At 44.7% G+C, this 27,397-nt stretch overlaps 1 protein-coding gene across 2 annotated transcripts in view; it reads left to right on the forward strand.

The window, feature by feature from the left end:
* The window catches only part of PREP (prolyl endopeptidase), a 115,757-nt gene extending 93,348 nt beyond the window's left edge, over positions 1-22,409 (forward strand). For both annotated transcript variants that reach the window (XM_032408154.1, XM_032408155.1), the window contains exons 11-15: positions 9,207-9,343; positions 12,002-12,096; positions 15,101-15,232; positions 18,614-18,770; positions 21,644-22,409. In XM_032408154.1, the coding sequence (XP_032264045.1) occupies positions 9,207-9,343; positions 12,002-12,096; positions 15,101-15,232; positions 18,614-18,770; positions 21,644-21,938 (816 nt within the window). In that variant the 3' untranslated portion in view covers positions 21,939-22,409. The remainder of the gene's footprint in view (positions 1-9,206; positions 9,344-12,001; positions 12,097-15,100; positions 15,233-18,613; positions 18,771-21,643) is intronic.
* Positions 22,410-27,397: the final 4,988 nt, after the last annotated feature.

Consider the following 27,397-nt stretch of genomic DNA (forward strand, 5'->3'; position numbering starts at 1 on the left):
AGTGGAACTGAAGATGGCGACTGTGGTCTGCTATCGAGTCCTATTTATTCATCACAGCCCTGAAAGCCTCCAGACTCCAGCCAAACTCATCAAAGTGCCACGGTCCACGTGGGCCACTGTCTGTCTTCCCTTGTGTTCAGCACCTTCCCGTTTCTGTTTCGCTTCTTGCTCCACATTTTGGAACCGGGAATAGGCTTATTATTCCAAAGAACAGATGGCCCAGCCTTGGAGAGCTGAGGCATTTCGGCAGAGACTATCAGCAGAGCACTTAGCCCGTTGTTGATACTCAAGAAACGGACCAAAAATTAAAATAGATTTTTAAGTATACTAACGTTGCTGTTATTGAGGTGCCCCATAGGAGTTTTTAAACCTCCACGGTTAGAAAACTGTCTAGCCACCCTCTGAAAAGCAAACGAAAAGGATCTGGAATAGAAATTTCCCTTTATATTTTCTGCCCAAAGGTGACTCTTAAAACTCCTCCCCACTCCTCCAAAGTTAAACGCCTGGAAATTAGATAGGATTATGACCTCCTAATGCCTGGCGGGTATCTTTAACCTAAACACGGTACAGAAATGTGCAGCACCCCCTTGAAACCCTGCGAGGTTCTCCCTGTCCTTGCTTTACAATGTAATGGAGGTTCAGCGGTTGCTTTCTGCCTTGTTCTTTGGGCAGTGGGATGTCCTGACCCTGTTCGCGTTGACCAGATTTCTGAGCGGCTCTGCTCCTCGTCACATGCGTTTGCCACACTTAAGCACAGGGCACACAAGTGGCCTCTGTCAACTCTGATAAAAAGGGAAGCTCAACACCCTTTCATGAACATTCTCCTCTAAACCTGTCAGGCCCTAAAATTAGGAAGGAGCTGCGATCACCAGACATTCTTCTCTCCGAAGGGCTTGCCCTTTGCAGTTTATCTTCATCTTTCGTGGATGAGCATGTCCCTTTACTGGGGAAAGTGAGAGTGCCGGCCTTTGCCTCCAATAGCACCAAACCCGAACGAGAACACATCTGGGGTTGAAGACTGATTGTTTTCAGAAGCTTCGGTGGTTGCCCATGTCTGAATGTCTTAGCAAAATTGATTTTAGTACTAAGTGTGTTCATTTCAAGAAAAGTAATCATTTCAGTAGAGATGGCTGGTCTCTTCATGACTGATGTCATTCTCTTGGAGAACGGTAACATTTCCTTGATTTCTTAGGTTTCCTTGCTCTGCTTTTTTCCTTTAAAGGAAGATGTTTTTATCTCATCTATTGGAAACCAGATTCCCATGTTAGGAGAGCTGGACATGTATTCAGTGACTGTCATCTCGTGCCAAAGCACGCTTGTAGAGTAGCATTGCTTTATATTTGGTGATGCCTCTGGGAAGTCATGCTTGGCAATAAGGGATGGTCATTTCTGACATTTTTTACTACATGCTTTATATGTCTCTTAACCTTCAATAGTTTTTTAATTTAAAGCCTTCAACTCAAAGATCTGTGAGCTCTTATCTGCGAAATAATCATTCATTAGACTATGGCCTTAAATATGCAAAATTGGAAGCCGCTTTAAATTTAAGTGATTGCTTAGGAAGTGGGGGTTGTTAACTGTGTCTGTTACACCTTTTAAAAATATTATTGAAACAATTTTTTTAGTAGCATGGTATTACAGGATATTACTGGGCTTTTTATTATTTTAATAATCTGTCTTGAAGATGGTAACACTGATGACTGCTTGGAGAAAGATCATCTTTCCACGCAGACTTACTTTGCTTTAAAAAAGTAAATATAATAACCTCTGTATCTGAAATATGGCTTTTGACATGCTTGAATGAGTCTCCTTTTCAAGAGGGCAACAAAAACAGAAAAGCAAATAAATCACAGTATCTCTGGCAGAATATTTGTCCCCTGGTTTCCTTAGAGACTGATGATTATTGTCTTGAGGGGAAAAAAAATCTATTAAGTCAGTGCCAAAGCTGCTAACATTTGCAGAATTCTACACAGGTACACCCAACAAAGATATTTACAAGGAAGCAATACCATAGAGTGAATTACTTCGTGATAAGAGGGGGAAGAAAACCCTGGACCAGGGACTTAGGAGACCATGGTGGTAATTTTCCATTAACTGGCATTGTCACCTTGGCAGGTATCTTATCTTCATGGATCTCAGGTGTGTCCTTTATATAATAAGAGCGTGACCAGTTTATGAGGTCCCAGAGTGACGATCTCTCCTTGTGTCTGAAACATTGTAAATCTCCAGAATTTGAGATGACCTTATTAGCTCCCCAGGGCTGAGAAAGAACCGACACCAGCTTTTCTGTACCAAGTGGCACAGTCTTGGGACTGCTCAGAGAAGACCCATCGCTGTCCTCTGTGGAGAAACAGTGTGGGCTTCCCAGAGGGTATAGACCTTCATTGCCTTGTTGTGCTGAATGCTCTTGGTTCGAGATGTGGAGTAACATTGTTACACTGCTATGAGAGTCTCCAAAATGAAGAATATAAGTTTTAAGGGGGAAAAAAATAAAATCAAGGAGGGAAGCTTTCTTCGTGCAGTGTTTGAGCAACCTTTGGCTGGCTCACTAATGTCTAGAATGAACGGTGGCTTTGAATTGCTGTCATGATGTTTATTGTTACTTGTGGTGCCCTTGACGAAGGTTTCGTGTGGAAACATGCTAGAGCAGAGGCTCTTCTGAGATCTCACAGGTGCTTCTGAAGACTCCTGGCCACAGGTTCTTTGGCGGGCCTTGCACTCTGTTAGGTGAAGGTGTGTGCCAGAGGACAGACCCTGTTGCTGACAGGAAGAAGGGGAAGGCAGGGCCCGTCAGCTTCACATGACGAGCCATTAGCCCTGGATGACACAGAGACTTTCTCTATTGCTCAAGTGGCCGCCTTTTAGATCCCATGTGAGCTCTTTGTTTTCCTGCCCATTAAGGATCCCATAAAAGCTCTGGCATTCCATTAAAGGGCTGTGCCCACAGTGGACGCTCAAAAACAATGGATGTGTATTGCCAACTCTCATTTGGTTACAAGTATGAGGAGGGAAGAAAAGTAAGTTGTTTTGCTTTTTAACTTGAACCTAGGTATTGTGGTGGCAATACCCTGTTGAATAATGGAAAAATAACACATGGGTTTAAGCTTGGCAGTTGTCTACTCATAAAGCATTAATGGCTTTTGTATTATATGTATACATACATACATACATACATATATATATATATATATATATATATATAAAAATTACATTCTAATTTCTGTATGTGACTAATCATAGTTTACGGTGCTACTCTTCCTACCACAGCACCACTTTAGCAAACGTGAGGCATCAGGGAGACCGGCTGGTTTTGAGGCTCGTGCAGTAGGGAATCCTGAGCGGGTTTGCCAGAGCAAATGGGAGAGGAGAGGCCTGGCTGTGGGAACTGGAAGGACTGCATGGGTGCCTGGGTGTGGGGTCCTTGGTATAAGATAGGAGTTGGCAGGCAGGTGGCTGAGAAGAGAAAGAAACGAGGGACCACTGTTGTTAGCCAAACTAAGAGAGCTCCGAGGAGGAGCACGTCCCCAGGTATATCCAGGGCATGGTGACATGGAGAGGTAGAGGGGCCACCCACCCTGGGAGATCACATGCGGACTTGAAGGTCCTTAGCACAGAGTAGTTTATTAGCACTCTCTGAGAATGGCAGAGGAGGAATTTGCAGGAAAAAAAGGGAAGACAGAGCATAAAATTTGCAACACAGTAGCATGTGGTGGGAGGAAGAAGAGCTAGTAATGGATCCATTAGGAAGGTTGAAAAAGAATTAGAGAAATAAAGAACCAAAGAACTACTACTCCACCCAGGAAGCCGAAGAAGCAGTTGCCAGATAGAAATCAGAACAGATGAGGCCTGGGAAGAAACCAATTCAGAAGTGGCATTTCTGAACAGTGGGGGAAAGAACAGTCCTTCAGTGAGTGGTACGTGATAGTTGGTCTTTGGGGGAAAGACCATATGCAAAAACAAACTCCCATTTGGACTACAAATATAAATGTAAAAATTCAAAAATTTTTATAACTTGGGGTGAGAAACCCCTATCTGTCTATGTGGTGTGTATATTCAAGATTCCACAAAGAAAGTTAAAAGATAGGTTATAGATGGGGAGGAGATACAAACAAAACTTGGCAGAAAAAAAGCTAATATCCTTGATGTAAGAAGAGTTCCTATAAACTAATCAGAAAAGTAACGCAATAAAAACAGGTACGTTTTGTTTTCTGACAAAGAGACATAAAATGATGAATAAATAGATGAAAATGTTCGTGAATTTAAAAATAATCTTAAAGCAATAATGAGATGGTAAAGTTTGCCTGTTAGACTAGCAAAAATTAAAATCCATTTTTGTAACATCCACTGCTGGTAAGAAATGGACACTTAGGTAATCAGTGTCCCTAGGGACTTAAGTTGATACACCATTTGAAAGAACTATTTGTCAGAATGCATTGAATTTTTATATGCAGTTTGATCTGGCAAGCTCATGTCTTAAGAATATATATCCTATGAAATTATAGCATGAATATATGAGATTTATCTAAAAGGGATTTATTCCATCATTGTTAAGAGAAAAAGAACAGTCTGAATATCCATCAGTAAGCAAATGATTAAATTCATTTGTGTACATTCATACAATGAAATGCTAGGTTTGTTTTTTGTTTTGTTTTGTTTTTTTGGTTTGGTTTTTCCTTTTTTTGTGTGCGCTTTTTTTTTAAAGAGGTAAATTTGGGGATTTTAACATGAAAGGAACCCCATGATATCTTGCTGCGTGAGGAGAGTCTATGTTGTAGGCCAATATTAGCCTGACTCTATGCATCACCACATGACAGTAACCTGTGTGTGTGTGAATATGTAAGAATAGATGTGTCTCTATAAACTTATGAAAAACTTGGGAAGCACACACACCACTGGGACAGAGATGAAGTTGGAGGGGTAAGGAGAAAGACAGAAAACATTCATTGATGCCCTTTAAGAGTGGTGGTAAAGCTGGGGCACCTGGGTGGCTCGGGCAGTTGAGCATCTGACTCTTGGTTCCAGCTCAGGTCATGATCTCGGGGTCATCGGATGGAGCCCGCGTAGAGCTCTGTGCTCAGCAGGGAGTCAGTTTTCTCTCCCTCTCCCCCTCTGCCTTTCCTCCTCCTCGCTCGCTCGCTCTTTCTCTCTGTCTCAAATTATAAATAAATCTTAAAAAAAAAAAAAAAAAGTGGTGGTAAAGACACCACTTTACCAGCAGTGGTGAATGAGGTCGGAAGGCATGAGCTGTGGGTGTAGGTTACCGTGGAAGATGTGTGATCAGGAAGGAAGAGGGAGATGGAAATTTAGCTTGAGGGGCACGCAGGGCAATGCAAAAGGTTTTGGTGTCTTGTTTTGTTATATAGGATAGGAGAACTCTGAATGTGTTTGCATGCCAAGGAAAGGGAGAAAATGCAAAAGAATACGTTGTGGTAGTGGGGAGTGTGATGGTGGTGGGATTGGCAAGGACTAGAATCAAGGCTGAGTCTTTCTCTGGGGTTGTAGAGGGTGAGTGAAGTTGGCAGAAGGTTTTTTACGAACTCCAAGCAGATGGCCTCAATGACAGCAGACAAGACAAAGAGTAGGGGATGCAAATGGGTGGTATTGGGAATGGAAGAAGATGGCAGGTGTTGGAAACAGCTACTCTGGAATTGATTTCAGTACAAAAAGTATAAGGAAGACATTTAGGAAAGACATAGGAAGGAAAAGAAGGAGAAACATAAGGAACTCATTTAGGGAAAGGAGAAAACCTACAGAAAGCATAAGTTCAGAGCCTGTGAGTTCAGGTATTACTAATTTGCAGTGAAGTGAGCTGGCATTTTCTGAGTGGCCGCAACCTGGAGGAGGAGAAGGAATCCAGTGACTTAGGTTAGAATGAGAGGATTTCAGGCATTAGTGACACCGAGAGAGCTGGCTAAGGGCCTTGAGCCCAAGTGAGGCTGACAGAGCCAGAGAGAATACGAGGGATTGAATGTTGTGATAAGACGTTGCACTCAGGAGTGAGGAAGGGAAGGAAGGGGGAAGAACAAGTTGGAATCACAGGGGGAACGTCAGCGTTCCTTGCAGAGAGTTTCAGGATCTGAGGGCAAGGACAGAGCCAAGGTCACGGGTGTTCGTAGTGCCTGCTGGCTTGTCTCCGTACACCCTACGTCCCGTGCGGGAAGGGATTCTCCAGCACCTGGCACGTGATGGACACCCAGCAAACATTCGAATGAACAAGTGGATAGGGTGGTGTGGAAGCTCAGATTGGACAATGAGGCATTCAGGCGTCTGTAAGGACAGGATGCTGAACAGGTCATCGATTCCATTGTCAAAGTCACTGAAGAAAATCGCATGAGAACCAGGGGGAGAACAAGAGAGTCCCATATTGAATTATTAAGGATTGTGGGAAGACACCTGGTTTTAGTCGATACAACTGACAAGGATACAGGGAGTGATAAAAGCAGACTGTGTGACTAGTTTTGGAGCCCCGGTCCACCTGCACCAGAGTAGGTAGGAGACTTGCTACATCGCAGCTTTGAGCACTCCACCCTGTTGAATTGGAACTTCTGGGAATGGAGTCTGGGAAAGTGTATTTGTAACGTGTTCGACACAGATGCTTAGGCCCAGCCAGTGAGTTTCAAGAACCACTAGTGAGATTCTGAAGGGGAGCTGTTTGGTTTGGCCAGGTTTGGGAAGCAAATGGAAATAAGGAGTTTGCTAGCTTTTCTTCCTAACCAAACAAATCCAGAGCAGTGGGAAAGACACCCCAAAGCCTCTTAAAGAAAAGCTTTGAAGGAAGTGGCTTCAAGAGGAAAGCAGTTTCAGTGAAGTCAAAGAAGGAGACAGTGCGTGATGGAAAATGGCTGGGCTGTTGTAATGACTATTTCTAAAATGTTCACATGGATTCCTTCCATGGTTACGAAAAGACTCAGGATTCAATTTGCCCTTTTATTGAAGAGTCGGGTTAAGGTTTATTATCAGTTGCCCTGCCATAAATAGAAACGGCCTAGAGCACTCGTGTGTGTGTGTGTGTGTGTGTGTGTGTGTGTGTACAGAGATGTGACGAACTCTGCGTACACGGGTGTTCACATGGTGTGTATATTCATTTCAAGTCTGAAATAGCCTTCTTGTAAGGAGTTTTCTTGAAGTGGATTTTATTGTAATCCTCCTCACAGTGCCCTTTTGCTTTTGGACAGCATTCAGAGTGGTGTTATTTTAACATCTGAACCACACCAACTTCAGCTTGCATATATTTTTGCATCTACGGGCGTGAAGGGGACTTGGGGCTTCTGCTGGTATTCTAAAAGGATTCCTCTGTCCTGGAGCCAGCTGGGGGAGGGGGACTCGCACACTGACCCACAGGCGCTGGAGATCTCTAGGTGGCAGCCAGAAAAGTGGGACCAGAGGAGCCACATTGTCACAGGGCACCAAGCTGGAGCCCTTTGGGGACAGAAGGAGAGCCAGCTGAGTGGAGACTAGAGGTGCCTCAGCCCCGCTGGCTGGGCGGAGAGCAGGGAGCAGAGGAGGGTGTTGTGGGCGGGTGAGCTGGACCGGAGAGAGCTGAGGTGCCGGGCCAGGGGTTTGAGGACAGGTGTAAGCTGGAGGGAATGCGATTTTTGAACAGAGGATTCGTTTAAGGTAGAATTGTGTGAGACCATTTGTTCCCCTGCTCCTTCTGTGGTTGGAGTGCTCCAGATTCTCCCCACGTCTGAGTTGAAGGCCCTGTATTTGAACTCCTTAGCCCGAGCCAGTGACTTGGAACTTGCTCCTCTCACTCTGCATTTACTCGTCCACCCCCACAGTTACACTCCGGTAGATGCTGCTGACTGGCTGCCACTGACAACTTCCAGTAGAAGTGTGTGTCCCTCTGGTAGTTCTGAATCCTGAGGAGGGTTCTCCATGATTCCTGAACTCTCAAATTTACATCTCTCTCAGGATCTCTCCAAAATCAGAAACCAGTGCTTTTTTTGCTATTATTTTTTGGCAGGTTTCCGATAACTACCAACCTTGCAGGCATTTATTTCATCTTGTAGTGCTTTTCGCTACATCTGCACCCCCGCCTCCCCACCCCCCGTTGATTGCCAAGGACTTTGTGGCAACTCTCTGCAGGAGAACTGCTACCGTCAGAAGCCTTGGATAGAATATGGCTCCAAACCACACTAAGTGCAAAGACTTATGTCCTTGAGTGTAACATGGGAGGTCAGCAAGACATTTCTCAGCGGGAACACTTTCCAGGTATCATTTGGGGTAAAGACACCATGTTTGCCCAAAGAGAAAACTATTTACAGATTTTCCGTCTGGACGAAACCATTATCTGCTTTTGGTGGGCTCATCACTTGATTAGCATTCAGTGTTCTCTTTCTTATTCTTTTTCTCTTACCCCTTTTATCCAAGAAGTAATGGATATAGAAATGTTGATCGAACTTGCCCAAGGCTGCCCAGAGTGTGATGAGCCTTAATTAAAAAATGCTGAAGAACGGGGTGCCTGGGTGGCTCAGTCAGTTGGGCATCTGACTGTTGGTCTCAGCTCGGGTCTTGACCTCAGGGTCGTGAGTTCAGGCCCCACGTTGGGCTCCGTGCTGGGTGCGGAGCCTACTTAAAAAAAAAAAAATGCTGGAGAAAATGTCTTTAATAGGAATAATAGGCTTTCCTTGTTGTTGTTCTTCTATTCTCTCACCTAATACATATTTTGTAGTTGTTAACATTTACTTAATAATAGCTGAACACAGAAAAATGAAGAGTTGAGTATCTTAATGAATAGAGAGGAAGTTGAATATGAAATTTGTTTCCTAGAAAAGAGTCTCCCTAGATTGAATTGTTTGGTAGGATGGCCGATCTGACTTTTCTGGTCCTGGGAGGGTGACAAGGAGCAAAGAACTGACGGCCTGTTCTCTTCTGTATTGCGTGTGGTGGGCACAATGGCCCCATTTGGGGATGAAGAACTGAGGCCAAAGGATGATAAATGGGTCACCCAAGGTAACCTAATTAGCTAATTGTGGAATAAGAATTCAAATTCAGGTCTCCCTACTTTCTGACACTTCTCTACTCCACAAAGTCTCCTTAAAACTGAAAGATGCTTCACATCGGATACATCAGGGGGACTGGCTCTCCATTGTGCTGCTCTACATCTTGAAGAGACAATTGACTACCTGCACATTTCTCCCATTTAAAAGCAAGCAAGCGTTAACTAAGTAATACTAAATCTATTCTGCTTGCTTTTGTTCTAGATTTTCTACCCCAGCAAGGATGGCACAAAGATTCCAATGTTCATTGTGCATAAAAAGGGCATAAAATTGGATGGCTCTCATCCTGCTTTCTTATACGGCTACGGCGGCTTCAACATATCCATCACGCCCAACTACAGGTAAGCATGGAACGCTCGGGAACTTCAGCGTGGATGCAATCCTCCCCCTACGGTGGGAAGAAACCAGAGACGAGTCCACTAACTCATTGTTTCAAATGTATGTAACTGTATATTTCTTGCTTGTTTTTTGTGGAGGGGCAGGATTGTGTGTTAAGTACATGCCCTTTTGGTCAGGAATTTCAGGAGCACAAGCTAATCTTGTGTCTTCAGTGAATAGGCTGTTTGAGAGCTAGACGCTGAGGCTGGAGCTGCCAGGCTACAGACGGGGAGTGTCAGCTGAGGTTTGGACGGAAAGTAGTCGTCCCCACACAGTTTGTCATTTGCTGTCCCGCCACTGCCCTCAGTATTCTCTTCAGAGGGAATGATTTCTTAGCTACTGATTATATTTTTCAGCAGCACAGAGTCTTAAAATGGACCATCTTAATATTCAGCCACAAGTATGCTTTCTGTATCTGCTATTTATTACTTCATCCATTTTAAACTGTTATGTGATTATTTCCCAGTAAGTATGGTTCAGGGAGGGAAAAGTCTGCATTGCCACATTTGCTGTTATTTAAATAAATATCTTCTGTTATTTGCAAACTTGGATTTAATATCCCATTCACAGTATAAAATGGAATTTGTGTTGAGCATTTTTAGTAAAAACAAGGAGTCTCCTACCAGCAAGACCAGCCATGAGCCAACTTCTAAATAGAGCCTCATATGAAATCTGATCCTATTCAGGAAGAAATTTATGGACTTGTGACTCCCAGGACATAAATTCAGGGTAGATCAACTGGCTGCCCCAAATATGAAGACAAGAAAACTGTTGCTTTGTTTTGAGCCTTTGATGGTTCAGTGTTTAGGATTTGATGAGGTACGAAACATGGTCCCTGCCTCGCAGTAGCTTACAGCCAAATTGTGAACTGCCTTAGACATCTGGTAAAAGAGTTGGATTTTATCCTTTTGTTAGTGAGGAGCTGATGAATTTGTAAAATCATCATATGAATACATTGAAGGGAAACCAGTTAAAAGAGTGGAGCACGGGTGGTTCTTCATTCACCATATGATGACAGTGCCACTCTGCATTCTGCAGTGTTTCCTCCGCACCAGCCATTATTCAGGGCAGGGCCTGAGCCACAGATGGGCTGCCCACCTCTTGCCAGTTTCCCGGGCAGTCAGATGTGCTCTCTCATTCGTATGCCCGTGTCTGTGTGGTTAAACCATATGCCATATTTATGCTTTGTGATGATTAGTCTAAGAATGCAGACCAGTACCTGTTGGTTCATTAGACTGACCTAATCCTTAAAACAAAAAAATAAAATGTGTCATTGTTCACCCTTCTTTATCACTCAAAGTGATGAAATTCAAGCTTCAGTTTCAAGTCATGGTGATGCCTGAGTGTAGGGCCCATGAGCATGTGTTTCATTCAGTGAATAAGTTAAGAGACTCGCATCCTGAGCACCACTTTCCTTAGTCCCTGCAGTGGGTCTTGCATGGAGACAACCCTGATTCTCGAGCAGATCTATAGCTAAAACTGCTTGTCTTTGTTCATTTGTACAAGTAGTTATTAATCCTGCTCCACTGGGACTTGAGGGATGAGTAAGGAAGGGTCCCTGCACCATTTTTATCCCAGAACCCATCAGATATGCTGGGAGCTTCCGTAGAGACCACCAGGGGTGCATGAACAATGTTGATGAGAAGACCAAGTGATTGAAAATCTGTTGGGCCAATACAGTTGTGTGGTATGATCACCTCCCCCAACTCCCCTTTTCTCTGAGTCCTCAAGACCCAAGAAATTAGCACTCAGGCCATCGAGAGCCCCAGGTTACAGAAGCCTGCGTTTACCCAGCTACTAAAAGGGAGAATGATAAAATTTTCATAAACACTTCTCAAGGCAGAATTAATTTTAGGTATTAGAAATAATGGATGTCATTTAGCACCGTCAGGGTCAGAGTAGAAAGAAGAAGAGAAAACAAAATCCAGATTTCCCAAAGGACTTACTTAAGGGCTTTGTGCTATAGTTTCTTCTACTTATTTCTAGAAAACTTTCTCCAGCCCTGAGCCCTCCATGCTTCCTTTCTGGACTGTGTCCTTGGTCTCCTCAACCCCTCTCACACCTTATGTTACCTAGTTCAGCATCTAAATGTCTATAAAACTGGAACACCTCTTTAAAATCCCAATTTCAGAAACCACTTTCTCTATTCCAACTTGAACAATGAGGAAAGAGATGCTAGAAACAGTGGAGCAGGGACCACCACTGGGGATTCCTGCAAGCCCAGAGCCATTCACACCAGGGCTGTGTCACGTGGCTGGAGATACTCCGTTTGCCAACGTAATTGTTTAAAAGATGGATTCAGCATGAAATGAGAGCTTCGGGTTCTTTCTCTGTTTGCATCCTGAATTGTGTATTCCCACTTCCTGTAGTAAAATATTGACCAGTATAGAAAAATGAGATCTACTGAATGCACATGAAAATGTATGAACTTCGCAGTTAAACATTAATCAGAACTTTTATATTTTGCACTTTGTAATCAAATAGTATAAAACTCCTGGGCTCCTATTTCAGTAATGTTACCTGTGGAGTGTCTTCGGGGATACATTTTTTTGGCTGGAGAGCAACAGCGTGGTCTGTACCAGGTGGTCCATGGAAGGTTAATTATTTGAACTGCTTCTCAGTGTGTCCAGGCTCATCTTTGTGAGACACATGGGCGGTGTCCTTGCGGTGGCCAACATCCGAGGAGGTGGCGAGTACGGAGAGACGTGGCATAAAGGTGAGGGATTTTCTCTGCGGAAACAAACACGGCATGGCCAAAGCTGTGCTTGAGCGAGCCGACGGGATTAGGGCAGACAAGCGAAAAATAAGGAGGTGTCCAGACACGTTGCAGGCACCACTGCCCCTCTAAAAACAGCTCCGTTTTGTCACATTCTGTTTTCCTTTGTAATCTGTTTATTTTAATGAAGTACACACTCCTCAGAAACATTCCCTATAAAGCATAATCAGAATTGGGTTTTTTAGCAATGCACAGGGTACATTTTTATCTTATCACTGTCAGAAGTGGGTCTGCGGGGCACTTTTTGGCTTTTTGTTTTTTTTTTTTTTTAAAAGATTTATTTATTTATTTGAGAGAGTGAGAATGAGAGAGAGCACATGAGAGGGGGGAGGGTCAGAGGGAGAAGCAGGCTCCTCGCTGAGCAGGGAGCCCGATGCGGGACTCGATCCCGGGACTCCAGGATCATGACCTGAGCCGAAGGCAGTCGCTTAACCAACTGAGCCACCCAGGCGCCCCAACTTTTTGGCATTTATTGGATCTCTTTTGAGTCAAGACCAGGCTGTTTGGTTAGCATTATATGGCCATCTCCAACCAGGTCATTTTCTCTTAAAAAGAGCCATCTCAAATAGAGCTTTCCTGTTCCCAGAGTGAGCATCCTTTTGCTTGTTTTCTCTGATTTTCCCGATGTTGCTAAGAAGTTGCAACCTCCTAGCATTACGGCTGTGACTCTGTCGTGAGCAGGTTTTAGACTCAGGAGCTCACTCGTTTTTCTTTTCTGGTTTTAATGATTCAGTCTCTTCTCCGGGCTCCTGAAGCATGTATTCTACTTCACTGAGGATATTGCTTCGATACTAAGCTTCATTCCCCAGGCTTCGTCGAAATTTTTTTAAAGCCTTATTTCTTCCTTTTCTTTCCATATGGAGCACATCCTTTCCCCCAGACTTTTGTGTGTCTGGAATTCTTAGACTAACCAATAGCCAGAGGAGGATGTGGGAAGGCACGTTCACTCCCACCGGCCTCAGGCTGCTCCCCACTCTCATCATCAGCCATCGTTTATAAGAAGGCCTCCTAGAACACAGGTAGCCACCGGGCCTTGGTGTTGGGCAGCAGCATCAGGCAAAAGGGGGTCTTCTCCCACGGGAGGAGCAGCAGACCTGTGCCTGAACCTGAGGCCAGAGGCTGTGGTTTTCTGCACCAAATCCAGTCTGCAAAGATGAGGGTAGATCTGTAAAGAGATGTTTCATAAGTACCTGTTAGATGACAAGATGTAGGAAAGGCCAGGCCTGACCCCCTGAACATCCAGCAAGCACCCTAGAGGCTGACATCAGACAACATACTATGAGCATCTTAGCAAGAGTGAGCATTTCTCATTAACACATGGGCTCCTGGCCTGCCTGCCATCATTAGGGCAACTGCTCCCGAGTGTCATCCTCAAAATTGTCATTGCATAATTTTGACCCTGACCTGATACCAGAGTTTAATTACACTAAAATCATACTGTGATATTGAGATGATTGATCAAAGAAAAATAAGAAAATCTCTACATAGATATTTATGTTCCCCATCCATGTGCCAAGACATAGATATTTATGTTCCCCATCCATGTGCCAAGTCTGGACCCCCGACACACGTCACTGACTAAACCGTTGGCGGCGTACACACACCCCTGCATGGACTCCTGGTCCTGTGGCCTGCCCCTAGAGAACCCAGGTTCTTCTCCAGAACCCCGTGGTCATCAGGTGCACCGTGCCGTGGTAGACACCAGTACTCTCGCATCTCTGTATTAATGAACCAACTTAATTGTCCAAAAGCCCTGGGTGGGGGAGGGGGGAGTTTGGAGCTTGAATGAGTCTAAAAGTAGACTGTCTGTATTTAGACTGATTCATAAACTTTCTCCATATTTAGGCAGTCATGGGGCCAGAAATGGATTTTTCCAGTTAGACCCTAGTATACTAAACATTGATAGATCTAAATTCCATTCGGTTTATTGAGTTTAAAATGTAATGCTCTTTAAAAAATATAGTCCTATACCCAAAATGATATTATTCCTGGAAACTAAGTAATTCTAGCTATTCTAATTCACCGATAATTTCTTATTAAGATTTTAACAACATTTCTTTTCATCTGAAAAAATTGCTTCAGTAGCACAGCTTCATCTTTAATTGAATTTCTGCAGAAGTGGTTAATCTCAAATATCTAATTAGACCTGTCTGCTTTTGGTTCGTCTCATAGGCAGTTACTTCAGACGTCTCTTCCGTTGAGGGCCCATCTTTGACTTTTGGCCTTTACTATCAGATATTCCAAGACCTTACAAATGTTCCTCTCTTTACATAATTTCTTTGTGTGGTTTTATACACTGGATGACTTCTGGATGAGAAAATCCAGATTCTCTGGGGAGAGGTCTGAGATCTTCATTCAAGAATTGAGCAACTCTAACAGGCTGCTCTGTACACCACCACCTCCCCGCCTCACTCTTGCTTACATTCCCTAAAGAAGGGCGGAACCGAAGAGCTTATTTCTCAGCATGACCGTTTCCAGCTCCGGCCAAGAGGAGGGTGGAGAAGCGCCCCTGTGGGCACATGGCCGTCCCGTCCCCGAGAGGGGGTCGTTGCTCACTACTCAGAGCACAGGCTTGAGCACAGCTCAAGGTTAAGTTCAGCCTCTCTAATATCTAGGTTCTTTTTGGTTACCTGTTGTCGTACTTTTGTCCTCATGGTTCTCTGACCTAACAGATCATCTCTTCCCTATGGGGCACTGCCGTTGTATTTAGAAATACACACATCTACCCTATGGATTAGTGATTGTGGTGTTGATGGATTTCCATAATGTGTAACAAAATTGCAGTTGAGGCATTTTTCTAAATGTGGTGTTCGCCCACTGTGTGTAAGTGATCCATAGTTGAAACTCTGCCCTATCGTTTGAATTCCCTTTAGGTTAAACTTGTGTGTGTGCGTGTGTTTTAATGTTTTGTTTCTTAACCATCTTTTACTTTGGTACATTGCAGGTGGTATCTTGGCAAACAAACAAAACTGCTTTGATGACTTCCAGCATGCGGCAGAGTATCTTATCAAGGAAGGTTACACATCTCCCAAGAGGCTGACTATTAATGGAGGTTCAAACGGAGGCCTCTTAGTGGGTGAGAACTGGATTCTATTGTACTTACTAGTTAACACTCTTGGGGCTTTCAGATACACTGTCCGGAGACAGCTCTTGACTGATTTTGGCTCATGGATGGGAGCAAAGAAAGCAAAACCCATTTGTATCAGGGCATCTGATAAAAGACACATAAAGACCCAGCTGAACCCACTGTACACAGGCTTGATTCACGATAGCCTGAGAAGCTTCTCCCCTGCATGCCCCGAGCTCTTCTGGCTGCACACTGGGTGGGACCCCCCGCCCCACAAACTAGATCCACTAGACCCTTTCTAGGATTCAGCCAGCACAGGATTGAGCCTGATAACCCCTGTGATTGTGTTACTTGTAAGATGTGATCACCACTAAACATCTATCTGTTGAATATCTATGCTGTGGGTGCAGAGAGAGGAGTAGTGAAAGAAAATGAGGTCGCACACAGACCGATGCACAGCAGAATAGTCAGGAAATCGTTCATGGTGTTAATTCACACTTGTTGAGCACCTTGTGTGCTGGGCGCTGAGCCCTTCGCACACACACTCTCATTTGTCATGCACGCAGCCTGAGGGACAGGAACTGGTAGCATTCCCATTTTACCGAGGACCCAGGGGCACGGAGAGGTTGAGCAGCTTGCCTGGTGTCACACAGCTGGAAAGTGGTGATGCTGGGGCCGGAACCTAATACTGTGCTTTTAGATTCTGTTCCTTTAACCTGCAAGTGCTATGGCCTCTAAGTAGCTTTTCCTAATTTTTGGTAGTTAATGACATTTTACCTTGTAATGAACATTTATGGTGGCTTTGCTTGCTGGGTCCTACATCCAATGTCAGTATATGAGGGGGCGTTGTACAAATATAGGCTCAACTTAAAACACAAGTGAAAATCCACTGTTTTTGAAGCGGGCTCAGGGGAGCCGCACATTCACTCAGTTTCCTTATCCTTGAAATATACGGGGTCATTGCAAAACCTGAATACCTGTTCTTACTCTTCACCCCAGTATAGTCTTGAAAAAAAAAAAAATTCCCATGTAGGTAAAATATATATGTCCAAAATAATTTAAATTTAGAAAGGGCAGTGATAGGTTTCAAACAAAACAGACAGCACGTCTGCCCCCATGGAGCTTTCGTTCTAGTCGGAGGCGGCAGACAACACACACCAAGGGCCCTGAGGCCAGCAAGGGCTCAGAGTGTTCCAGCAACAGAGTAGAGGCCCACGGCTGTTGCTGGGCATAGTGAGCGAGGGAGAGTGTCAGGAGAGGTGGCAGGAGGTGGAACCAGGCAGGACCTCAGAGCCAGGCTAGCGGACCTAGTTTACTCTGGGTGAATGAGAAGCCTTTGGGGGAGTGTCATAATTTGACTTACTTTTTAATGGGATCGATCTTGCACTGATCGTGTTATGGTGTTAGAGGAGGCAAGAGCAGGAAAGCAGGCGGCCAGGTAGGAGGCCTCCGTCCCCGTGAGACGTGTCGGTGGTGGCTTGGCCCTGGAGTGTGTGATGGAGGCTGCTAGAAGGGGTCAGATTCTGGGTTTGTTCTGAATTTGCATGTGGATCATATGCAAACTGTAAAAGAGAAGCACGAAGGGCAAATAAATCTAAGATTTAATGGGAAAGGATATTGAAAATGCCATCTGATTCCAATAGTGGGAGAGTTGTTCAGTAATTCACAGTTTCATCCAGTAATTCCTTTATATTTTCAGTTTATTGGTTTACATCTGTTGGCAAACCTGGTTCCTTGAGGAACTTGCAGAAATGGATTTCCCTTCTCAGGGTGTTGAAGGCTAATTTAAAAGGACAGATTCCTGCCCCTCTAATATCTGAGAGCATCAGGGTCTCCCAGGGTAGGACTCAGGATCTGGTATTAGGAATAAGCACCAAAATCAGAACTAGGTTTTTTGCCAGAAGTGGGAGAAGTCCAGATTCCCTTGACTCACTGTTTGTTTGTCATGCCAGCTTTGATGTGACTTCCTCCCACAGCCTCCCTAACTCCTTACCCCGGGTTGGGCTCCCTCGCAGTGGTGGTTCCCACACTGTAATCACTCGTGCACTTAACTTTCCCACTGGAACACTCACTGATCTGACTCCAGTGCCAGGCACGTGGCGGGATATTCAGTAAATATTGTTGAGTCATCAAAACAAAAGAATACATTTATGTAACTTCAGTGTACGAAGACAAGTAGTTTTAAACCAGAACAAGAACGTGTACCAGTATTGGTTAGAGCCTGTGCTCGCTTTCAGGCCTGCCTTGGGCTGTGTGAACACTTTCTCCTCACGACACTTCTGACACCAAGTGTATGGGGTTTTTTCCTTCACACCAACCAACTCTCCCACACCCGCTGGCGGTCCTGCACTTCAGTTCGGATAGTGCCCAGAGTGAGCACAGACCCCACATGGTACAGGCTCAGTCTCCCAAGACTGGTTCCAAGGCCCGGGGCCCTCATACTTCTGACTGACTGGCTTCCCATTCAGGTTCAGACTTACTTGATACGCCATTCGAAGTGTTGTTTGCTGTCTGTCGGGTTCCCATGCTCCGCCTGCTCGGCTTTGGTAATTTGTGAGAACAGCTCCCAGACCCGAGGAGAGTACGGTGTGTGGTCGAGGGGGGGCTTGCAGAATGGGCATGTCCTCTCTGGGAAGGCCACCCTTCCCAGCACTTCAGTGTTCACCAGCCTAGAAGCTCTTTGAACTCCACTGCTTAGGGGTTTTTATGGAGGTTCTATTAGGCAGGCATGATAAAGGAAATCATTAGCCATTATTAACTTAATTTTCAGCCCCTCTCCCCTCCCCCAAGGTCAGGGGCGGGGCTGAGAGTCCCACCCCTCTAACCACGGGGTTGGCTGTGTGGTGACAGCCCCCATCGTGTAGCCCCCTAGGGGCCCACCAGGTGTCACCTCTTTAGCATAAACTCAGGTATGGTTGAAAGGGGCAGCCATGAGTTCTAAAAGACATGCTTCTCGCCTGTGTCACTCAGGAAATTCCAAGGGGTTTAGGAGTTCTGTGCCAGGAACTGGGGACAATAACTATATATTTCTTATCATGTCACAATGTCACAGGTTACTTTTGAGATTCTGAACAAGTTTTCCTTGTGGAAAAAAAAAAATAGGAATGAGAGCAGTGGACACAAGTTTTCCAGAAAATCCTTGAGTTTTTCTGAATAACTCCCCCATTGAGATTCACTTCAGGGAATGAATCTCTATCACCGGTGAGAACATCCTACCCCTCAGATATACTGGAAGCAGGGAGAAAAGCTTGTGGCCATTAGGCAGGTGGTTTATGATGGTTTCTTCCTGTGCTCCAGGAAAAAATGTATTTAAAGTGATTTGTCCTTGTTTATTTAGATGTTTAAAGACAAACCACCCTCCTTTTCCGTTCTTTCTGTCCTGGTTTTCAGCTGCTTGTGCAAATCAGCGCCCGGACCTCTTTGGTTGTGTTATTGCCCAAGTGGGAGTAATGGACATGCTGAAGTTCCATAAATACACCATTGGCCATGCCTGGACCACCGATTACGGGTGCTCAGACAGCAAACAACACTTCGAATGGCTTATCAAGTAAGTCTGGATTCCTATCAATACATATGGTACATGTTGCTAACAATTTGATAGAATACTGAACGCAGTCAAAAGGATAAGTGTTTGACTCTTCGTCCCCTTCAGTGTCTCCTGTTTGCATATCATTTACTGCAAAAGGAGTGGAAGTGATGGAAATTCCTCTTTGTCTTCCTTGTTTTGATCTGGTCTTTACAAAAACAACAAACGACAAAGATGTGACAGGCAGAATTCTAAAGTCATCCTCCCACCCCCAGATTCCCGTCCCCTGGTCTCTTCAAATCAGACACTAATCTGAGTGCCGCTGTGAAGGGACTTTGCAGATTAAATTAAGGTTACTCATCAGTGGACCTTAAAATAAGGAGATAATCCTAGATTACTGAAGTGGACCCAGTCTAATGACAAAGCCTTAAAAGGCTGAGCACTTTCTCAGGCTGGAGGCAGGGAATGCAGCAGAAAGGGAGGTCAGATTAGAAGCCGGAGAAGGACTGGATCTGCCATTGCTGGCTTTGAAGATGGAGGAAGGGGCCTCTAGAACCTGAGACCAGCCTCCAGCCAGTGGTCATCAAAAAAAGGGAGACCTCAGTCCTATAATCACACAGGAACTGAGTTCTGCCAACAGCCTGAATGAGTCTGGAAATAGATTTTTTTCCCAGAATTTCCCCGATAAGAGCCCAGCAAGCCAACACCTTGATTTCAGCCCTGAGACCCAGAGCAGAGAACCCGGTTGAGCCAACCCAGACTTCTGGCTGACAGAACTGTGAGATAAGAAATCTGTGTTGTTTTAAAAGCTGCCAAACTTGTGGTAGGTTGTTACCATAGCAATCAAAAACTAATAGAAAAAGGTGTCATTATACTTAACATCTATGTATGGGATTTTAAGAAGGAAATAAAGAGGGATATATGCAGGTACATTAAACTTGTTTTGTTCTCTCAGTGTAACCATATATGTTTGAAACTGCAAATCACATTATTAAAATATTGTACAACTGCATTCCTATCCTTCAACCGCTTTGGCAAGACCAATGAGAAAATGACAGACATTTAGACTCTCAAGACCGCAAGCTACATTCTTTTCTGGCTCTTCATTGTCTTCGCTTCCCACGCATAGGGGGTTGGGGATCAACCTCAGCACTTAGGAACTGCCTGTGTCCCCTGTCCCAGTCTTCTCAGTCGACTCCACATTTCAATACAATAATTTCTCCAGTCAAGCTTTTTTGTTTCATTTTATGTGCTTTTTATGGTTTTAGCTCCTCAGCTAAAATGACCAAAGTTTTATCATTGCAATAACCTCGTTGACAAATCCCAGTAAAAGCTAAATAAAGAAGCTATAGTTCAAATTAATGTAAAGAAAATACACACTTAGGGAGTCCCATCTAAACTCAAAAATACTGACTGAATTGTGTATCAAAGGCAACAAAATATTCAATGGAACCTAATACTTCTAAAATTAATTTGGGAAAAAAAAGAAAAGTATCTTTACTTTTCCAACCTAGCTCTCACGGGGCTGTATTCTCCTCATACTGCTGCTCCCAGAGCAGCAGAGAGCTCAGCCCTACACACTCGAGCCAGAGAGGGCCTTACCGAGAGCTGCTCAAACCTGGCAGCGTGTCCCCCCCATGAAGGAGCTGGACTTCCACATTTGGGAATAGTTGGATAAATTTTCTACAGAACCTCTCAGAGTTTTTTTCCCCAAGAACTAACCTTTATCTGGAGGGCTAGGGTTGATCCAAGAACAACACTCTGAAATAAGATCAGAAAACCGATCCATTGCCGCCCCCACCTTATCTGTTGGGAGGCTAAACTCCAGAACTTTTCAGTCTTGACTTGGTTAACTGAGCAGAAATTTTACTGTTTTTGACTATTTACCCTCCAAAATAAAAGTCTCCTAAAATAGCCGATTATATTCAGTAATAGTGAACACTGAGAAACAGGACATCCATATTATTGAGTAAAATGTAAAGAAAAAAAGTCCAGAGATTTCACTCACTTAACTACTATCAGTTACTGTTTAATTCGACTATACTTTTTTTTTTTTAAGATTTTTATTTATTTGCGAGAGAGAGAATGAGAGACAGAGAGCATGAGAGGGAGGAGGGTCAGAGGGAGAAGCAGACTCCCTGCTGAGCAGGGAGCCCAATGTGGGACTCGATCCCGGGACTCCAGGATCATGACCTGAGCCGAAGGCAGTCACTTAACCAACTGAGCCACCCAGGCGCCCCCGACTATACTTTTATTCTTAAAACCCTCTTGTTCCCTTACCTGAAAAGTTGTACTTCAGAAGGCGCTTCCTCTGCCCCTCCACTAACTTTGTCCCCATCAGCCAAAGGCCGTTTCTTTCTGCCGGACCGTGAGAGCCAGCAGGAGGCCCAGACAGGACCCGGGTTCTTCCTAAGACTGCCATGCTGAGCCTGCAGTAAACGGTTTATAGATGGTAAAGGGGTAAAAAGCTGCCATTCACTTTGAATTTCAAGTTTTTCAACAAAAGAAAGGCTGGCTCCTATTATACTCACAATCAGTGGCTTAAAGTCAGTCCACTTTGTAGTAGTGAGAAAGTCAGTCTAAAGAATACAGAGCTATTCCAGACCGTAAGCGTGCACACATAGTTAGGGTCATCTCAGCAGCCCTAGGAGTTTCTTCTTTACCCAGTCTTCCAAAGTGGGAGCCACAGAAGTGACACAGCTCCCCACTCTGCAGTAGCCCCGGCCAGTTTGACCTCCACGGCGATGCACGCAGAGACTGCGGTGGTCACGCGGGGACTAGTCAGGCCGCAGTCATGGCTAGTGAAGTTAGGCTGGTAAACTACGTGGGTTACTGTGCCCGCCAGTGCTCCTTGAGCAGCCTCGTGGACAAACCACACTGCCTTTGCCTTTCAGATACTCTCCGTTGCACAACGTGAAGCTCCCGGAGGCAGACGACATCCAGTATCCGTCCATGCTTCTCCTCACCGCCGACCACGATGACCGCGTGGTCCCACTCCACTCCCTGAAGTTCATCGCCACCCTTCAGTATGTCGTGGGCCGGAGCCGGAAGCAAAGCAACCCCCTGCTTATCCACGTGGACACCAAGGCCGGCCACGGGGCCGGGAAGCCCACGGCCAAAGTGATAGAAGAGGTCTCAGATATGTTTGCGTTCATAGCGCGGTGCCTGAACATCGACTGGATCCAGTAAACGGACTCTCCCTCTCCCTCCTGACAGCCGCAGAAAACCTCAAGGGCTTTCCCACCGTTCACACGGAGAAACCACTGGGCATAATGCTCCCCCCACGGACACTATTCCTGCACTCACAGACTGCAGTTGAACAGAACTGCTGCGGGAATTTTATCTTTTTTAGGCTTCTCCTTTTTAGCAAGCCCTTGGCGTTTCTTTTTCCACCCTGTGCAGGCACATGTTTTAAAAAAAAAAAAAAAAATTAAAAGGCATGTTTGGATCAATAGCTAAGTGGCAGCCAACACATTGTGAATATTAGATTGCTGAATTCAGAGTCGTAGTCAGGCATACTTCATCTAGAACACTCAATGAAATCTGCTTCTATAACCATAACCAATATAGCTTTAAATGTGAGAACTGTTCTCATGAAAGACTTCTTTGCAACAATAATAAATGTTATTTAAGAATGGGAGGCTTTAGTTCTGGTTCCTTTGTGTTGAGGGGCACTCACTCCGGATCGTGTCACTTTTCTATTGGAACAAGCAGTTCACCTTTCCACACAAGTTAGTTTCCAAACAGTGAAGTCCTAGAATGTTAGTGCTGAGAAGGTGTGTGCATCCGTTCCAGCTCCCTTGTTTATGGTGATGAAGCTATCAGGCAGCTCGCTAGCTTCTGTATTAACCACTCAGTCAGCGGATAATCGGACTCTCTTGATTTGGATACTCATGCTGAAAAAACAGTGGACCAGAAGCTTCAGATTATTGGCCTATCAATTTGGTTACAAAGTATCCCTGGACGTCGGAGTACCTGGCATATAAAACTCACATGAGTGAACTATCCAGATATATTTATCCAAACTTACCTTCAAATCAGAAATTTCAGCATTTCCCAAGCTGTTTTTCCCTCCCATAGACCGCTTCTTAGGAATAGTCACACTTAAAACGGTTTTGGCCCCTTACCCCTGCCACCCCGGATGTTTAAGAGGAGGATATACCAGTCCTCAAACTATTGTTCATACAATTTCAAGGCATTAGCATCTCATGAAACACTGTTCCTTTGGGCATCAGTTTGGGAAATGCTGATCTCATTTATGAGAAGAAAACCATTTCTTCTTTGTCTTGCTTCAGATGATAAAAATAACTCCTCTCTGTTTTGTATGAAGTATCTTAACCTTAAAAAGGCTTAAAAGATTACTTCGCTGTTCCATTAACTTGTACTTTTCCAGAGAAGTCCTGTTTTCCAAATCATACATATTTGTGCTTTCCTTTAGCGCTCTGCCTCTCAAATTGTGGTCTGAAATCAGACACACACAGTTTTCTGTCAAGCATATCACTACAAATCGAACATAGCCGAAAGGTGGCTACTTTGGTTTTTCTCACCTAGGATCATGTATTCTAGTAAAGCGTCCATGAGCACTGTGTACAACGTGGCTGTCCCTGGCGCACGGGATGCACACTCTAGCCTCCCCCGGCCACCCCACCCCAGAGAACAAGGGTGCCCCCGGCTATCAGCGCTTGCAGAACTGACATCACCTCCGCCCCCGAGAGAGGCGAACCCTGGCTAACGGCCAGGTACCTGTCGGCCAGCATGGCAGGAGAAAAAAAACTACATCTGCAGAGATAAGCTAGAGGCAGCCTTTTTCTTAGACCTGCTGGGTAGTCTGAGGTACAGACAGCCGAGTTACTCCCACTCGGTCCAGAGCATGTTCAAGCTTGCACAGAACCCAGCCCTACTTGCCCACGGAGGGCTCTTACTGAGCAGTGGAAAGTGAAGAGCACAGTGCGTAGGGTCTCAGGAGGTCTTCAGGAGAAGTCAGGCCCAGGGTCGAATCCCAACTCGCATTTCGTAAGTGGTAATTAGGAACAGACATTATAAATACACTTACAAAAGTGCCTACCAAAGAACTGGCCTCTAATTGTGAGTTCTCTTTCCTAAGCTAATTTTCACATCTAGATTTAAGCAGGACACCTGCACCCACAAACTGAAGGTAGCCTTTTTTAAGCCCTAAACACTGGGAGTATATGAAGTTGGCCCCTTACCAGATCTCCAGGGCCTTCCCTATTAGATGCCACCCTCCTCTATGTCCGGTGCTCCGCCTCTCTGCTCTGTCCTACGTTGGTCTATGGTGTTTTGGGGGAAAAAAAAAAAGCACACATTATACAGGTAGTCTAACTTGCCACGCAGGTCACAGAATTTGCTACCTTAGTGAAATAAAGTCACATTTCTGACAGTTAATGCGTACACGCCTGGAATAATGTAAAAGTTGGCAACTACGGTTTCCTAATACTCCCACTAAAACTTAGCCAATTACACACAAATGGTGCAGCAGGCTGAAAAGGTTAAATTTCAGCTAAGAAAGCTTGTCACCCATCTGTCTGTATCTATCAGACACTTTAACCAGCCTCGGGGAGTTCCCTGGGACAGACGATACAGCCATTGCCTCGAAAGGTTACAAAGACTCAAAGAAAGATGAGTAAAGGACAGGATGGAAAGCTGTGAAGATTCTAAAAAAAGCAAAGGTCGGACTGGAATGGGGTGGTCAGGCCAGCAGGATGAGGGATGAGGCCAATGAATATGGAATATTTAGCCGTGTTCTCCATCCTGGGGCTAGGGGTACAAACTAAAGTCCTGTCTTCATGAAGTTGACACTCAAGAAGGAGGAGACAGATGAGAAATGATTTTACTGACTCCCCTGTGCCACCCAGCCCTAAGCACTCTGTGTGTGGCTATTTGTCCTCAAGCAACCTTACAAGCCACATGCTACACTTACCCCAATCTGGCAAAGGCCCAAATTCCCCAGCCAGGAAGTGAGCAGGCAGGACAGTAACCCCAGCAGCTGGACCCTGGAGTCTGCACCCTTACCCACTGGTGTATTAATAAGATAATAAACAAGAGGGTTCTCATTCCAGATGATGACACAGGAGGGTCCTGAACTTACCTCCTCCCACAGATGCACTGAATCTACAACTACATATAGGACAACATCTTCTGAAAGAAACAAAAACTAGATGAGCAACTCCTACAAATTGGGCAAATGAGGAAAAAAGCCCACATTGAAACGGACAGGAGAGGCTGAGACACGATCTTCCCTTAAGCACCCCCCTCCGCCAGCATGGCCAGCCACGGTCAGGAAGGAACTCACAACTCCGAGCTTCTCCCTGAGGAGTGAAGGGTCTGGACCCCACAATTGGCACCCCAACTTTTAAGACCTACATCTAAGAGACGAGCCCCCAAAACATCTAGCTTTGAAAGCCAATGGGGTTTGTGTCCATGAGACCCACAGGCTACAGCAAACTACACGTTTTCTGTAGTCTACTCACATTTTTTTATTTGAAAGATAAAAAGTCCATGAGAATACAGAAATTTCTAATAGTTTTTAAGATCTACTTCCTTAGCAATTTTCAAATGTACAGTACAGTACTATTAACTATAGGCACCACACTGTATGTGACATCCCCAGAACTTAACTTATAACTTGTGACCCCTTTCTCCATTTCACCCACCAGAGAAATAGTTCTTAGAGGGCTCATGCAGACTGAGCTGGCCACCCCCAGAGCTCAGCGGAGAGGTAGCCCACTGAAGAGTGTCCAGTCTTCTTATGAAAGACACCTGCTTGCTTATCTGAAAGATTTGGCCTGAGGGAGGGGCAGGCTTCTAACTTAACACACACCGAGCACCCTTCTGAAGTATTCTAACGGCTGCAGGGGCCAGTGGGAGCCATCTTCATGCTCTCCCTCTGCCTCCCTCCAGATCACTGGTATTTCTGGGAAAGGCACTTATGCACACATCTGGTGCCCTGGTCTTTGCAGCTGCTGCCTATGGGACAACCCTTGATCCCCTGGCTCTGGTGGCCAATGGGACTTACATTCGTGGGTGCCATAGGACGGCAACCAATAGAGAAATAGTTCTTTACTGGCTCCCCCCTTGCCAAGGGACAGCAGAGAGACAGCAGTCTGAAATGCATATCCAGTATTTCTGTGAAAGGTGCCTATTAGCTTATCTTCATAACTGTGGCCCAAGGGGCAAACTTCTCATTAAAAGCACTTCTAAGGGCCAACTATAATCCTCTCTGGAGACCAGGGAGGCTGCCAAGTATCATCATCATGCTTCCTCTGTCCCACCCTAGGTCACCAGGGTCTCCAGCATTTGTGGCCATACCACATCCTTTGATAACCTAGCTCTGGTGGCCAGAGGTGCTTGTGTTCACAGGGCTTGTGTTTTTGTGTTAATGGAACAGTAGCAAACACAGAACCAGTTCCTAACTGGCTATTACCCCAAGGCTCAGCACAGAGGGAGTACACAGAAATGCCCATCTCCCAGGCTTCCCCTGAAAGAGATATGTTTGCATACTTTAAAAACTGTCTAAGTGTCTGGCTTCCAATCAGCCTGAATCTAGGTGCTGACCGAGATACTCCCCTTTGGGACACTGAGAGATCTTGGTTAAGATCTTGGTAAACCCTCACCTACTGGAAGCCACTAAATCTACAGTAGGCTGCTTGAACAATCACAAAGGTTTGGGAGATAGCCAAGAGCTAGGGCAGGGTTGAGCAATAAGGTTCATCTCCTACATGATGTCACCCCTTCAAAACTGGGAAAGGTGGCTATTTAAATCATAGATTTAAAAGAAAACAACAGAGATTCAAAGAAAAATGAAGAAACAAGAATACGTTCCAAACAAAAGGATAAGATAAAACCTTAGAAAAAGCCCTCAATGAAACAGAGATAAGTAATTTACCTGATAAAATGTTCAAAGTAACAGTCATAAAGTAGCTCACCATGCTTGGAAGGTGAATGGATGAATACAGTGAGAACTTCAACAAAGAGACAGAAAATATAAGATAGTACCAAATAGAAATCACAGAGCTGAAAAATACAGTATACTAAAAAATGCACTAGGTCATTCAATAGCAGACTAGATAAAGCAGAACAAGGAATCAGTGGACTTGAAGACAGGGTAGTGGAACTCATCCAATCAGAACAGCAAAAAGAAAAAAAGAATGAAAAAGCTTAAGGGACTTACGGGACAAGATCAAGAAGACCAATATTCACATTATAGGGGTCGCAGAAGAAGAGAGAGAGAAAAGGGGGCAGAAATTTTATTTGAACAAATTATGGCTGAAAGTTTCCCCAACCTGGGGAAGGAAACTGACAGCCAGATCCAGGAAGCCCAGAAAATTCTAAAAAAGATGGACCCAAAGAGATCCACACCAAGACACATAATTAAACCGTTAAAGACAAGGAGAGAATCTTAAAAAGCAGTGGGAAAAAAACAGCTTGTTACATACAAGTGAACTCTCATAAGACTATGAGCTATTCTTCAGCAGAAATTTTGCAGGCCAGAAAGGAGTGACATAATATATTCAAAGTGCTGAAAGGAAGTGCCAACTAAGAGCACTCTGTCTGGCAAAGGTGTGCTTCAGAACTGAAGGAGACATAAAGAGTTTTCCAAACAAGCAAAATCTGAAGGAGTTCATCACCAC

This window comes from Phoca vitulina, unplaced genomic scaffold (assembly GCF_004348235.1).
Source record: "Phoca vitulina isolate PV1807 unplaced genomic scaffold, GSC_HSeal_1.0 scaffold9, whole genome shotgun sequence".
NCBI classification, from domain to species: Eukaryota; Metazoa; Chordata; class Mammalia; order Carnivora; family Phocidae; genus Phoca; species Phoca vitulina.